Raw genomic sequence first — 13765 nt, 5'->3', positions numbered from 1 at the left:
TTATTTCCTCTTTGAGGAAACACAGTGGGTAAACACATCCATACAACCATACAGGAAAGCCTCACCATTTGGCAAAGAGCCATTGCCACATGAAATAAAAATGACAACACAGCTGTAGTATGGTGTGACAATAGGGAGGGGCTAGGGTTCCATGACAGAGCATCTGCTTCACTTGCAGACAGTCCCCGGTTCAATCTTTGGCATTTCCAGTAAGGGCTGGGAAAGACCCCTGAAACCTTGGACAGCTACTACCAGACATTACAGATTTTTACAGACTTCCTTACTTTGAGCCAGGGATGTACAAACTTTTTGGCAGGAGGGCCACATTATCTCTCTGACACTGTGTCGGGGGCCAAGGAAAAAAATTAATTTCAATTTAAAATTTGAATAAATTTGCATAAATGAATATATTAGAGATTGAACTTATATGAATGAATGATGGTCTTGCAATAGCTCAAGGCCTATAAAAGGCCTTGCACAAAGCAAGGCCTTTCCTTTCACTGCTGTTGCTGCATCACAGACATGAAACAGCAAGCAGTGAAGGGAGCCCTTGTCTCACAGCTCACACGAGAGGTCAAACAGTCGCCCTCATGCTGACAGGAGTTGCGTCGGACCAGTGTGGGCTCCAGTTAGTCTTCGGAGGGCCAGACGCTCATTGAAGACTGGGGACTCCCTGAGGGCGGATTGGGAGACCCCGCGGGCTGCAAGTGGCCCCTGGGCCATGGCGGATCTGCAGGGATGGGAGGTGGGTGAGATCCGGATAAGGATGCAGGGGAAACTGATTAAAAGCAATACATGCCTGATATTTAAAGCACCCATGTGGGGCGAATGATTAGTACACTTAAAAAAAGGCAGGAGACTCTGAACCTTCCACATCATGTCTAATTTGACTCCAAGGTGCAAGACTGCCAAAGGCATGGCCCGAAATGGCATCGCCCTGAAGGCACAAAGCCATCCAAAATGTGGACCACAGGGAAGCACACACACCTATTTATACTGGACACTATGTATTATCTCTGGAAGGCCTCAGGTTTTATCTGCTATACAACTAAAAGTCAGAGTGGTCAATTAAAGCCAGTGTTAGCTATCCTTCATGAGTGCTTTTCTACCTGCTGGGTAGCCAAAATAGTTATGTTTACAAAGCAAACTTCTATGTTCATTTTAAGGCATAAAATGTCTGTTATGTCTTTTATAAGCCAGATGTGAACATTTCTTTCTCAAATTGCTTTTTCAGTGTAGGAACAACTCTCCTAAAGAAAACTGTTAAATTTAAATTAAAAGCAGGCCTGCTAGAAAACTAATTCAGGTAGTAGACTAGTACATTTTCAAAACTACAATTGCCAAATGTCAGATGGCCCTACATTTTCACCCTGGCCTTGCTTCTAGTTCTCTGTATAATATTTGCTTATTGAAAACCAGAGGCAACAACACACTGCCCCTTCTTCTTTAACTAAGCAAAACTCCAAATACAAGGATGAGAAACATGGATAAAACATTGGCACCATGAAAGCGTTTCTTCCTTGTTAAATAGTATTAGTTAAATGCAGGGACCTGATCTGGATTGAGACTGTGGCAGGGGTAGAGTTATAGACCCCTAGCCCTCACTGTAGAACTATCTATGGGGCTCCAGATCTGGTCATTTTCTCAGTTAAAACAAGCCTGTCAATAACAGGATTACTGCCAATGAAACTATCAGTATAGAAAGCTCCAGTTGAACCCTCTCATCAGCTTTCAGGTTATGTACAGTATATACCAATATATTTGAAGATAATTTGTTTTGCTGCATTTAATCCAAAAAAGCATTCTTTCATACTAATTCAAACAATTCCACTCATATGAGCAACACCCAGCATATGAGAACAAATTTTCTCACTCTGTAATTATTACAAGGCTAGGAGAATTCTCCATTTTCATGCATCACTGAGGGTTGTGGTGTCAGTGTTTTTTTTTATCAGGGAATCATTGTCTTTTCTCTTTCAATATTCTACAGAAGATAGTATATAGAGGTCAAGGTATTTGCTCCTTAAATTTGTTGGCAGTTTTAATTTTGCTTTAAATAAGACACTCCAAGGCTTTGAAATTCTTTCATCAAACACTGACTACCAAGCTAAGCAACTGCCACCTTCTTTAGGTAATGTCTTTCTTGCCTCATTGTTGCACTTAAACAACTTTTTTGTCCTACAGAAATGAACCACCATGCCACACCAAGAAATCTGGAGCAGGCATTCTTTAAATTGATGAATACAGTCTAATTTTTAAGCAAGAAGGGAATATTTTTGACCTGTTACTCCTGCAAAGAGGATGTAACTCAGTATATCCTATAGCTATTTCCTATATCTCCTCACTCTTTCTGAGTCAAAAGCACACCCATCACTTGAGGGCATGTACATAAGAAAAAAAAACCCACACACATACACAAAAACCCATTTTTTTCTCACAATATCCTTGTTTGTTATTTTGCCGTTATAAGGAAGTAGTCTATTATGCATGTATCTTCTCTGGGAACAACATTGCCTCTTCCTGAGCACTTCAGTGGCTAGGAGCAAGCTGTGTCGTGTATATTATTATTAATTATTATTATTATTATTAACAGTATTTATATACTGCTTGTCAACAAAAAGTTCACAAAGCGGTTTACAGAAAAAGTCAAATAACGAATGTAATACTACATGTATTACATGAGACTGAGGGTCAAACTAGACGTGCATGCAAATGCATGCTGAGGCATGCTCTACTCTGGAAGTGTCTCTCTTTCTCAAAAAAACAGCTGCAGGGAACAATCCCAGTCAGGACAATCCCAGTCAGGACAGCAGTGTGCAGGAAGTTAACTCTTTATTCTCACGCTCTTTTCCCACTGAAAGTGGCACCACTGAAGTTGGTTAGTCCCAAAGAAGCTATTAGAGCAGTTCTCAAACAGTGTGTCACAAGTCAATTTTTGGTGGGATGCAGAAAGTTTGCAGCATTTCCAACTGGATCCAAGTGGAGGCCCATGCCATTGCTCTGGCCAACTCACCATTACTCCGGGGACTTACTCCGGGGCTGCTGAGTCTCTGTATATCTGTCTGACAGAGACTCTGTCTATCTGTCTTCAGCCCGCTCCAGGCCTCATCATATTGTGTTTTGTGACCCAGGACTCACCAACAGCTGCATCTCTCACTGATGAGTGATGAAAACATGATGAGACCTAGAGAGGGCTGAAGACAGCTGAGCAGAGGCTCAGGCAGTGACAACAGTAGCAGTCAACAGTGAGTCCTGGGAATGATGGTGAGTCAGCTGGTGTACACTATGTAGGTCGCGATAGCTTGCCATTTAAAAAATTGAGTCGCAGTGCTAAAACTTTTGGGAAACACTGTATTAGAGGAAAGAGGGAAATTGCCACCTCAGGAAAATGATACGGAGTGGAAATCCAGCACATGGGGAAAGAGTTAACTCCCTTATCCACACATAATGGTTCCAACTGGGATCACATACATACTGCCATGGTTGTTTTTAGAGCAACAGAGCCACCTGAAACACACCTCTATAGCATCCACATCCAGTTTGACCTTGATGATTAGGAAGCTTAGGTCACCACAACCCTCCAGGTAAAAATGACAGCACACTACTGTTACCACAGACAAGTAAAAGCAAGTTTCTCCATGCCTGGTTTTGCCATATTAATATTATTAAGAATATTTATATACTGCTTTTCAACAAAAGTAGTCCACAAAGCAGTTTTTATATATATCTTGTGGAAATCTTTCCAAACTTGATACCTCAGCTTCCCTAGAAATATTATGGATGCAATGCTGGCTACCACTCTATTCATGCCAGAAGCATGCAGACTGCCTTGCACAGTACCTTCAGTTCCCCCACTCCATATTTCAGTGGCTAAACTACAGGTGATGCAAGAGGTCTGGGATTAAAAATTTCCCTACATCTTTTGTTGCTACAAAGCAACTGAATGGGGCTGCTAATTTGAGAAGGGAAGTGGCCACTAGACAAGTTTAGCCTTCTCCCAGCATTGTTTTCCAGTTGAACATTCCCTCCCCAATGAGAAAAATGAAAGGCAGATAATGAATTCCTGCCCTTTTTCTCCAGTGGGATTAATAATAGCTTTGGGGGGGGGGTACCATTTTGATTGTGGAAATGGTGCAGGAGAAAAAAAAAAGTTACTTCTTTCCTCCCCCAGTGCTGCTTCCCTGAACAAGTGGGCAGACTCCCTGTGGCTAACATGAAATTCCAAATACATCCTTGGAAGATCTAATCATACATTTCTTGCATCATTTATAGTACTTGGACCATGAGGCATGCCCAAAGAATCTGTCTTCCAACCACTCAATACATTCTGTGAGTTGGAAAAATTATTGGGGTTGGGAGGGAGAGAATAAGATAGTGTTGATTGCATCCCTTTTGCAGCTTGAGCTCTATCCTTGGTGGGTGCGAACAAAAAAGGTTAACTTAGGGTCCAATCCAATCCAACTTTCCAGCACTGATGCAGCCATGCCAATGAACCATGGATTGCATCCTGCGGTGCAGGGGCAGCCATGGAGGTCTCCACAAGATAAGCGGACATTTGTTCCCTTACCTCAGGGCTGTATTGTGACTATATTGGCACTAGAAAGTTGGATAGTATTGGGTCCTCAGAGAATTTCTTCAGGGAGATGTGCATCCCAAATGCCACAGAGAGTGTGCCAGGACTCAGTATAGCCTGCTAGTCCTTACACAATATTACTTCTTTTTTTGGTTTTAAAAGATTAATTCTGTTTTGTGAACAATTTAGGGCACAATCCTAACCAACTTTCCAGCACTGAGCTAACTGCAATGCAGCCCCAAGGTAAGGTAACAAACATGCCCATACCTTGAGGAGGCCCCCTTGACTGCCTCCTCACTGCAGGATGCAGTGCACACCACATTGGCACAGCTATGTCAGTGCTGGAAAGTTGGTTAGGATTGTGCCCTTAGATTTTGATTCACTCTGGGTAATGGTTTCATAAACACCTTCTGTAAAATAGCACTACATTTGACTGTATACATCCCATTCAGCATTACTCCAGACATTACAGCAAAAGTATGTACACATTAAAGATTTACAGTGCTTTTACTCTTCTACCCTATAACTTAGAAGGGGGCGCTATAAGTCCTGCCACATGTACATCATGGATACTAAATTTATTGTATGTTGTCATGATTGGTCCCAGTTCCACATCATGTATGACTATGATGGAAAAAGTCATGTGTACCCACCTTAGATATTATGAAATAGAAGCAAGTACACCAAGTGTTTCCAAACATTTGATAGTGGAAATATAATTATTTCTGAGTTAAAATCAGAGGCACATTTCACTCACATACCTAAAAACATTTACTGTATTGCAGAATGAGCATATGAGTAAGAACTAATTTATCCAGAGAGGAGATTATTATCCTTTGGATCTTCGCTTGAGTCACTTGTTCCTGCCCTGCCTTCCAAATGGAAGCAGAAAAGCCCAGAACAGTGACTTAGACCAAATATGCAGCCTAAGGGCAGGTCATGGTGCTGCATCTCTAGAGTGGAAGGGATTGAATGTTCCAGTCACACCCAATGCAGAGATGAGAGAGAGGCTGATTTGGAAGGAGGCAAGATTTGAGCAATTAATGCTTCATCATTAGCCTCCCCTATTGTAGGTATTTTGGGCTCATACAAGACTTAAATTTTGAATTGCTTCACACTCACAGTTTCCTTGTGGTACAGTAGGGGATCCCAGCTCAAAAGCTGAGACATTATTTGAGTAGATATTAATTCTTTAACTTGTACTAACTTCTGCTGTAATGTGTGAAGTGGCCTTCAGCCAAGTTGCTTTAAGGTCTAGGCTGTTGGCCAGTTCCATATTGAAAGGACTCAACACTTATAAACCTCTCACTGGAAAGATTCTGGGTTAATGCTGGTGTTAACATCTCCCTGGAGTGACTTTGGCTTCATGCCAATGTTAACTATTTAATTTGCGTATTCTGACCAAATGCCAGTATGAAGGGCTTCAGCAGAAAGAGCCCACATTTACATTGTTACATCTCTGTCACTAAGCAAAAAGATTTATACACATATAAGAGTACAGAAGAGATCTAACCTTGTTCTAGCGAAAGGGAAAACTGCACCTCTGTTCTTCCCTAACCAAAATATAAGGCCCCTTGGGCCTTGTATTGCCTCCTTTCTGGATTCCTCAGCCTCTATCAAAGATCCAGTTCAATGGGGTAAACACCTCAAGTTTGAGCTTGTGCTCCCCACTCCCTGCAGAATGCTTCCCTCCCCCGGAATGACATCCCCACCACAGTTTTGAACTTACCCCAAACTCTGTCACTAAGATGTCTGTGATGCTACCCAGAACTGTGACAAAATCAAAGATATTCCAGGCATCACGGAAATAATTCTATAAAGAAAGAACAAAACAAAGGACGAAAAGGAACAGCCACACAGCAGCAAACAGGTGACAACATTCAATCACAACGGAAGCAACAGCAACAAGAACAGAGAAATCTCCAACCTGGCTACCTTCCCCAGCAAACCCCAGGTTACTTTTTGGGTGCACTTTAGTTCTTGTAACGAGAATTACAAAAGGAAATGTAATGACTAGCTAGGGGGTTCTTTGACACACCATAATTTTTCTGAAATAAGGGGATAGTGGAGCCTGACTTCTGGCTCATGGATTCATGCCAAAGTGAACAACTGAGTTCAACGGATCTTTTTCATGGGCTATAACCAGGCCTCTAGGACTAGGAATATTTGTTTGCAAGATGATCCCTGTGAACATATGAGGCAATGGTATTGCCCAGGGAGGCCAAGAGCTGTTACACTCTTAAACAAGGAACCAGTAACCATAACCCTTCCCCTCCCCAATTCAATTGCATGGACAGTTACATCAACATCTATAAAAATAAATATAATACACATAAGCCTAATATGACTGCACCTGTGGACTGTTCCCCTTGTCAGCTAGGCTTTTATAAAGAGAGGAAGCAAGTTGCTCCCAATGTCTGATTAAACAATGGCAGCAGAACTGTTAATAGCAGCAGAACTGGGCAGGACTGGGCAGGAGGTCTGGTCTAGAGGGTAGAGCCTCCATCTGCCTGAAGATAACATCCAAAAGGTCGCCAGTTCGAGGCCACCGGCACCGTGCGACCTTGGAGCAGCTGACAAGCTGAAGTCGAGCAATTCCATCTGCTCTGAGCGTGGGAGGATGGAGGCCAGAATGTGAAGCCAGATCGGAATGAAACACCTTGAATGTAGTCGTTCTTGAAAGAAAGAACCTTCTTTCAAATTGTAAAAATCCCTATTTAATAAGGGATTTAATAAAGCCTGCCTATGTAAACCGCCTTGAATAAAGTCTTGAATAAAGACCAAGAAAGGTGGTATATAAATACCTGTTATTATTATTATTATTATTATTAATAATAAGTTAATTAGCTCACTTAAAATGTCAGTGAATAGCCTGGTTGTAACAAGGGACAGGGTCATGAATGAACAAGTTCTTTCAAGTTGAATGAATAAGGGCAAAAAGCCCTTGCCAGCAACTAATTTTGTTGGAGGGCTAGTCTGAATGGAGTAACAGAGTGGAGGACCAAGGCCCCACCCCCAATCCAGATGTATTGCTAAGAACCATTGTTACAGATACTGCTCATTCTTTTTGCCTCTGAGTTTGACATGCATTGGTGAGAAAGAGGGAGGGAGAATATCACTTAGGGCCCAATCCAATCCAACTTTCTAGGGCTGATGCAGCCTCAATGCAGCCCTGAGGAAAGGGAAAAAATGTTCCCTGACCTTGAAGAGGCCTCCATAACTGCCTCACCACCACAAGATGCAGCAGACAACCCATTGGTACTGCTGCATCACTGGAAAGCTGGATAGGATTAGATCCTTGGGGGACTGGATTTGGCCCAGGGATTTTAGTTCCATGCTCCTACACTACAGGAAGTATTTCACCTGCTACCTTGGGTCTAAATTGTGTATCTTTGCTATTTTTCTTGCTGTGCCAAAGTATTAGCCTTTAATGTCAACCATAGACATGTCTTACTGTCACTTTCACAATACTGTACCATTTGTAACAACAATTGTTATTGTTTATATGAATTTCTGTTGCTTTTGTTTATCTTATCACTCCCAGATTGTTTATCACTCCCGGATTGGCCTTTTCAGCCACACTAGATGCTGTGCCAGAACCACCTTTCAGAGCGCGATACCATAGTCTTTCGAGACTGAAGGTTGCCAATACATATGTTTATCTTATAAGGAAATGGGGTCCTTAGAGCTCAATGGAATTTCTGCTTTGTGGTTTCCATGCTGAGCATAAAGGTTTTCAAATGAAAGCCAAGATTTTTTTACCATGGACTTAACAATGAAAGTGTTTTCCACTCTTCATAGTTTGTGCCTATCTGGTTCTCCACCCACTATGCAGAAGTTAGCAGCCAAGTTGTTTTGTACAGAGGGTTTATTCTTCTCTTGTTTTACTAGAAGGACTGCAGAACTCTGCCTGGCAATTCCCAAATCATGGGCTTCTACCAGCCCAAATTTTGTGTCGAATTTGTAAGAGTCATTCTCAGTGCAGGAAACAAGTTAGAATTTCATTTGAGTAGACTCTGAGGAATATGTGGCTTCCCAAATAGGAAAGCCACATATTCAGTGCAATTCTATGCATACCTACTGAGCAATTCTATGCATGTCTACTGAGAAGTAAGCCCTGCTGATTTCAGTGGGACTTATTCTCAGGTATATGTGCTGCCCTAATGTGATTAGTTCTGTAGCAAGAGAAGTTTAGGCTTAGCTATTTCTCACACCTTAGCGAATGTTCTGTTATTCCCCATACTCTCCAATGGAACTGCTGCTCATTTCTGACACTCCTTCAAGGTAGAGACACTAGGTTTTTGGTATGCCTCCACTGAGGTGTGTGGGCTAGGGGCCCTGAGAGTTCTGGTGAATCATGTGGTGGGGAGAAATTTTAAATAAATTTATAAATAATAACATGTTATTTCTCTCTGCATTCTGTAAAGGAGAGGTCATGTTTCTCATGCTTTGCCACAGAGACCTTCATTTCTCTTGAACTCTAGCAAGAGCAACACTTACCAACACTCCAAAGGCAATGATTTTCAGAATACACTCCAAGGAAAACAGGGCAGTGAAGACCATGTTGAACGTCTTTAGTAGTTCATTGTACATGTCAGAGGCATCATAGAACTATCAGAAGGGAAGAAGGGATTGAAAGAGCAAAATCTGTTACTCTGGAAGGATGAAGCTGGAGGTTAGGATTAAGGCGCTGGGCTGGTAGAAGCAATGCCCCACAGGGCCAAAGTGAAATAAGGTTGGGTCTATGGGATTTGGATTGTTCTTACTTCATGGTCAGGGCAAGTCCAGCAGAGTCAAGATGGGATCAGAGTGGTAGGAGCTCTAAGGACCCTGAAAAGTTATCAGTCTCACCCTGTACTGTAATGTTCATATTCATATAACCAATTCAGCAGTATCCATACTGGCCTCACAATATTTTGGAAGGGCAAGCATCATGAGACGTACATCCTATGGATCCCAAGAAGGCATTGCCAGTTCATAGTTACTCAAGTCCAACTTACTTTCATCATTAAGACGATGGTGTTAAGGGCAATCATGGCCATAATTGTGTATTCAAAGGGTGGTGAAACCACAAACTGCCACATACGATACTGAAAGCTCTGCTTGTTCTGAGGCATGTGCCGGGTGAGTGGCTTAGCACTGATGGCAAAGTCAATGCAGGCTCGCTGTGAAGACAGAAGAATAGTGAAAAACTTTTGGGGCTTTTCAGAGACAGAAAATGCCAAAGAGGAGAGGCAAGTTTGAATTCTTCCTATCTTGAGAATCTAACTCCAAACAAATTTCTTTAGAATTTGCTTGGCACAAAATGTATGTTCTTGCCCTCTACGCCTTGCTTTCACTGACCAAGCAGATGCAAAGCTCTAATATTTTATTTAATACATTTTAACCCTGTTTTTCCTCCATGAAATAATTCCTTACTTCAGGGGGCATAGCAGCAGTTGCATCAATGTAAGTACTATATTAACCTTGGGGAAAATCTGCCGTTATGGACACATTAAAATTATTACACATTTATTTAGCAACAACAGCATGCTAATTCCTGTGCAAAACAACTCTGAAACAAGAAACTGTTTACAAATGAAATATGAGATATTGGCCTGGAGTTCATTTCTGGTTGGTGTATTATTCTCAGCTGCTGCTACAATGTAAGTGAAGGCTGTATTTGACATTGAAGACAAATATGTGTGTATGAATTTCTAAGATGCCTTCAAATGTAACATAAGAAATGTTAAACATGCATCTAGCCTGCGCTGTCTCCAATGCAGCTCAGGAAGCAGTTGGAGGTCTCCTCGGGATAACGAGATATATTTTCCCTTACCCCAGATAAAGCCTAGTCACACCTATGGGGCTTCTCAGACCTGTGTCAGCTATATTGCTGGTGCAAATCTGGGAGGTCCCATGTAGGGCTACTTAGCCCAGGAAGGTGTTTTGGATGCAGTGTGTGCTGCTGCCGTTAATCACCTCTCCCTCCTGGGCCCAATCCTCCTCACCTCCAACACACTCTTCTGCCATCCTCTCGTAGCCCCTTTGCCACCTGGCGCAACCTTACCTGTGTTGGCCAGTGCTGGGACGGGATGTGGTGCTGGCAGGCCAGCACAAGCTATTGGGCTGGCACTGCCAGATCACAAGTAACCATAAACATGTGGGGATGGCAGTGCTGGCTCAATGAAAAATTAGGATTGAGTTATTTTAATTTTTTTCTGTTAACCACTTTGTGAACTTTTTTGTTGAAAGGCAGTATATCATCAGAAAGAGAACTCCAGAATCAGGGCTACACATTGTGCCACAAAACAAGGAGCAAAACCTCCTTTCTGGTGCAAGGAAAGGAGAAATGCCCTAATGCAGTGGTTCCCTTGTGGGTTGCAATCCACCAGCCTGGGAAGCACTTGTCTCTGCCCCTTTAAGAGATAGGGAGGGGGAAGGCAGCAACACGATCCCCAGGATCATGCCATTGCTGGGAGTTGGTAGTGGTGGTTTTTTTGGGTTTTTTTTTTAACTTACCTTAAGGAGTGCTGGGCTCTGGGGGGGGGGGGGTGCAGGGAGCCCTGCAGACACCTTTGCAGGACTCCCCAAGCCTCTAAAACAGTAAAAAAAGGTGATCAATAACCACTTCTGATCAGTTTTCAATAGAAAACTTGAAGTTGTTTTCAATCACTTTATTACTGTTTTGGAGGCTTGGTGTGTTCTGCAGAGGCATCTGCAGGGTTCCCTGCATCTCCTGGAGGCTGGCACTCCCTAAGGCAGGAGTCTCTAAACTTTTAGGCCAGAGGGCCACATCAAATATCTGACATGGTGTTGGACATGCTGACAGGGCTGGAAAAATAAATTTTAAATATAACATTTAAATAAATACATTAGAAAGCCTCAGAAAGCCTAAGACCTTCAGATGGCCCAAAAACGGTTTCAGGAAAACCAGGAAGTGATGTTTTTAGGCCTTTAGAAGGCATTCTGAGGGGAAGCGCATGGCCTCCACAGCCTTCAGAACATCTCCCAGATGCAAGTGGAGCACAACTCTGGCCACATTTGGTTGAGCAGGCCAGAGGCTTCCAGGGGTTCAGAGTTCTGCTGTGGGCCAGATAGAGGCTTGTCCCGGTACTCATCTGGCTCCTGGGCAGGGGTCTCCAAACCCCAGTAAGGTAAGGTGAAAAAACCCCTCTCTCCAGCAGCAGGAGGATCACACTGCTGCCATAGCCTCTCCCCTGCACACACGGTGCTCCCAACTCCCTTGTAGGAGTTTGGGAAGCACTGTCCTAATGACTTCCATTTTGGGAAACTCAGGCTTCTTCCACAGTTTTACAGGGGGTGACAACAAAGGATGCTGACAAATCAAAGGGAAACAGCACCATGAAAGTATTATTATTTAGGTAATACTGAGATGGATATCCTTTAATATGTGGCTTTATTGAGCCCACAAATAAACCTGTTACCAGATATTTGCTTTTGCTGTGTTAGAAGTTTTCTACACATGGGGCATTTCCAGTATTTCTGCTTGTTAAAAAAGACTGTCCTGTGTTATTTAATATGATTCTGATGTCATTGCTAGCTTTGTAGAATTTCTTGTGAAGAATAGATGGTTGAAGATCAAAATGTATTGCACTTCTTAATAACTGAGTGAAAAGGCAGGTTTCTTATACAAAAATCATACTAATTGTTGATCTCTTGTGAGCAAATTTTCTTTACTAAAAACTATAAACTCAGTCAAATCAACCAACTTCCTCTCTTCCCACTCTGACAACCAGGATATCCTTCTAACAAAGTTTCAAAACTGTCATGCAGAAATGAAGGAGAATGTTTTGGAAATCTTTCTGGGTTTTAACAATCCCACAATTTTTGTGAAAGCAAAATTGTCATTTCACTTTGCCCATTCCCAACATGTGCCACACCTCATTCTTCTCCAAGCTGTACTCCTCCATCATCTTGTCCCCCTGCTCCTGGAAGGTGATGATGATTAAGGCCACAAAAATGTTGACAAAGAAAAATGGGAAGACCACAAAGTAGACCACATAGAAGATGGACATCTCCATGCGATAACCAGGGCTTGGGCCCTGATTCTCATATGTAGCATCCACCGAGTGCTTGAGGACTCTGGAAAAAGGACAAAATAAGCAGAGACAGAAATTGGAAATAGAAGAAAACAGAGAGAGCCCTTTGAATCACCCATCATACTCACTACCTCACAGATAACAATAGCTCCTAATGTTTCTGAGATGGGTTTCAGGTATTTACATTAAGCAAAGTTGAAATACTCTGCCCCATGAAGGTTTATCCTAACACCTTTTAAACAAGGATTATTTACTATCACTAGAAATGATCACTAGAAACAGATTTATTTACTATCAGAGAAATGTATTTTATTAAGCTCTCAGCCAGAAATTCTGGAACTCCAGCAAAAGAGGCACTGGAAATCAGAGAGAGAGAGAGAGAGAGAGAGAGAGAGAGAGAGAGAGAGAGAGAGAGAGAGAGATGGGTGGGAAGGTACACAGAGGAAAAGGGTGATGCCACTTTGCACAGTCCATCTATTGTGGCAATGATGTCATCACCAGTTATTTCCAGATTGGGAGGCCAGACACAATGCAACGAACATTTTCGAGCACAAGGGAGAGAGCAACTATCTCTCTTCATCTCAACATAGCACCTTTTTCAGTGGCTGTTTGCTGGTCTCTCTTTTGTGTTTGTTTTAAGATTTTGAGCTCTCTGGGACAGGAAATCCTCTTTTAAAATTATTTTGCTATGCCAACTGCTTTGTGAATTTCTTAAGTTCAAAAGAAGTGTATCAATACTTTTATTCATAACAAATCTTAACATATTGTGAGCCTAATCTTCACCTCGCCATCTGATGATGGCAATCTCATGCAACAGTGCTAACTGCCATAAGGCAGTCAGCACCTGCTGCAAAAGATGCTCTGACAGTGTGCAAATTAGCATGCTGCTGGGAGTACCAGTGGGAAGGCCTGGTGGAAAGATGGGAAAAGGAAGGTGGGAGGGCAGAATGGAGGCAGGGAGGGGGCGAAATTTGGCAGGGAGGGGGCGAAATTCGGCAGGGAGGGGGGCATAACGGGGATGGGGAGGCCATGGGAGGATCTTATCTCCTCTGGCAGCAGGATCCAGGATCTCCTCTGGCAGAGGATCCAGGGACGCTGGATCTTATCTCCTCTGGCAGCAGCCTCCCCACCCCCTTTCCCTCCTCAGACA

The 13765-nt window shown here is 42.7% G+C and overlaps 1 protein-coding gene across 3 annotated transcripts in view; it reads right to left on the bottom strand.

Moving 5' to 3' along the window:
- Positions 1 to 13765, bottom strand: part of CACNA1A (calcium voltage-gated channel subunit alpha1 A) — a 295623-nt gene that overhangs the window by 100059 nt on the left and 181799 nt on the right. For 2 of the 3 annotated variants that reach the window (XM_066618032.1, XM_066618033.1), the window contains exons 28-31: positions 12457 to 12658; positions 9574 to 9738; positions 9074 to 9184; positions 6303 to 6386 (exon numbers count right to left, since the gene is read on the bottom strand). In XM_066618032.1, the coding sequence (XP_066474129.1) occupies positions 6303 to 6386; positions 9074 to 9184; positions 9574 to 9738; positions 12457 to 12658 (562 nt within the window). Of the gene's footprint in view, positions 1 to 663; positions 670 to 6302; positions 6387 to 9073; positions 9185 to 9573; positions 9739 to 12456; positions 12659 to 13765 lie in introns of all 3 variants that reach the window. The other variant, XM_066618034.1, reaches the window with a different exon arrangement.

The sequence above is a fragment of the Tiliqua scincoides genome, chromosome 2 (genome assembly GCF_035046505.1).
Source record: "Tiliqua scincoides isolate rTilSci1 chromosome 2, rTilSci1.hap2, whole genome shotgun sequence".
NCBI lineage: Eukaryota > Metazoa > Chordata > Lepidosauria > Squamata > Scincidae > Tiliqua > Tiliqua scincoides.
The sequence above is the reverse complement of the archived record's forward strand: the minus strand, read 5'-3'. Positions and strand labels throughout refer to the sequence as shown.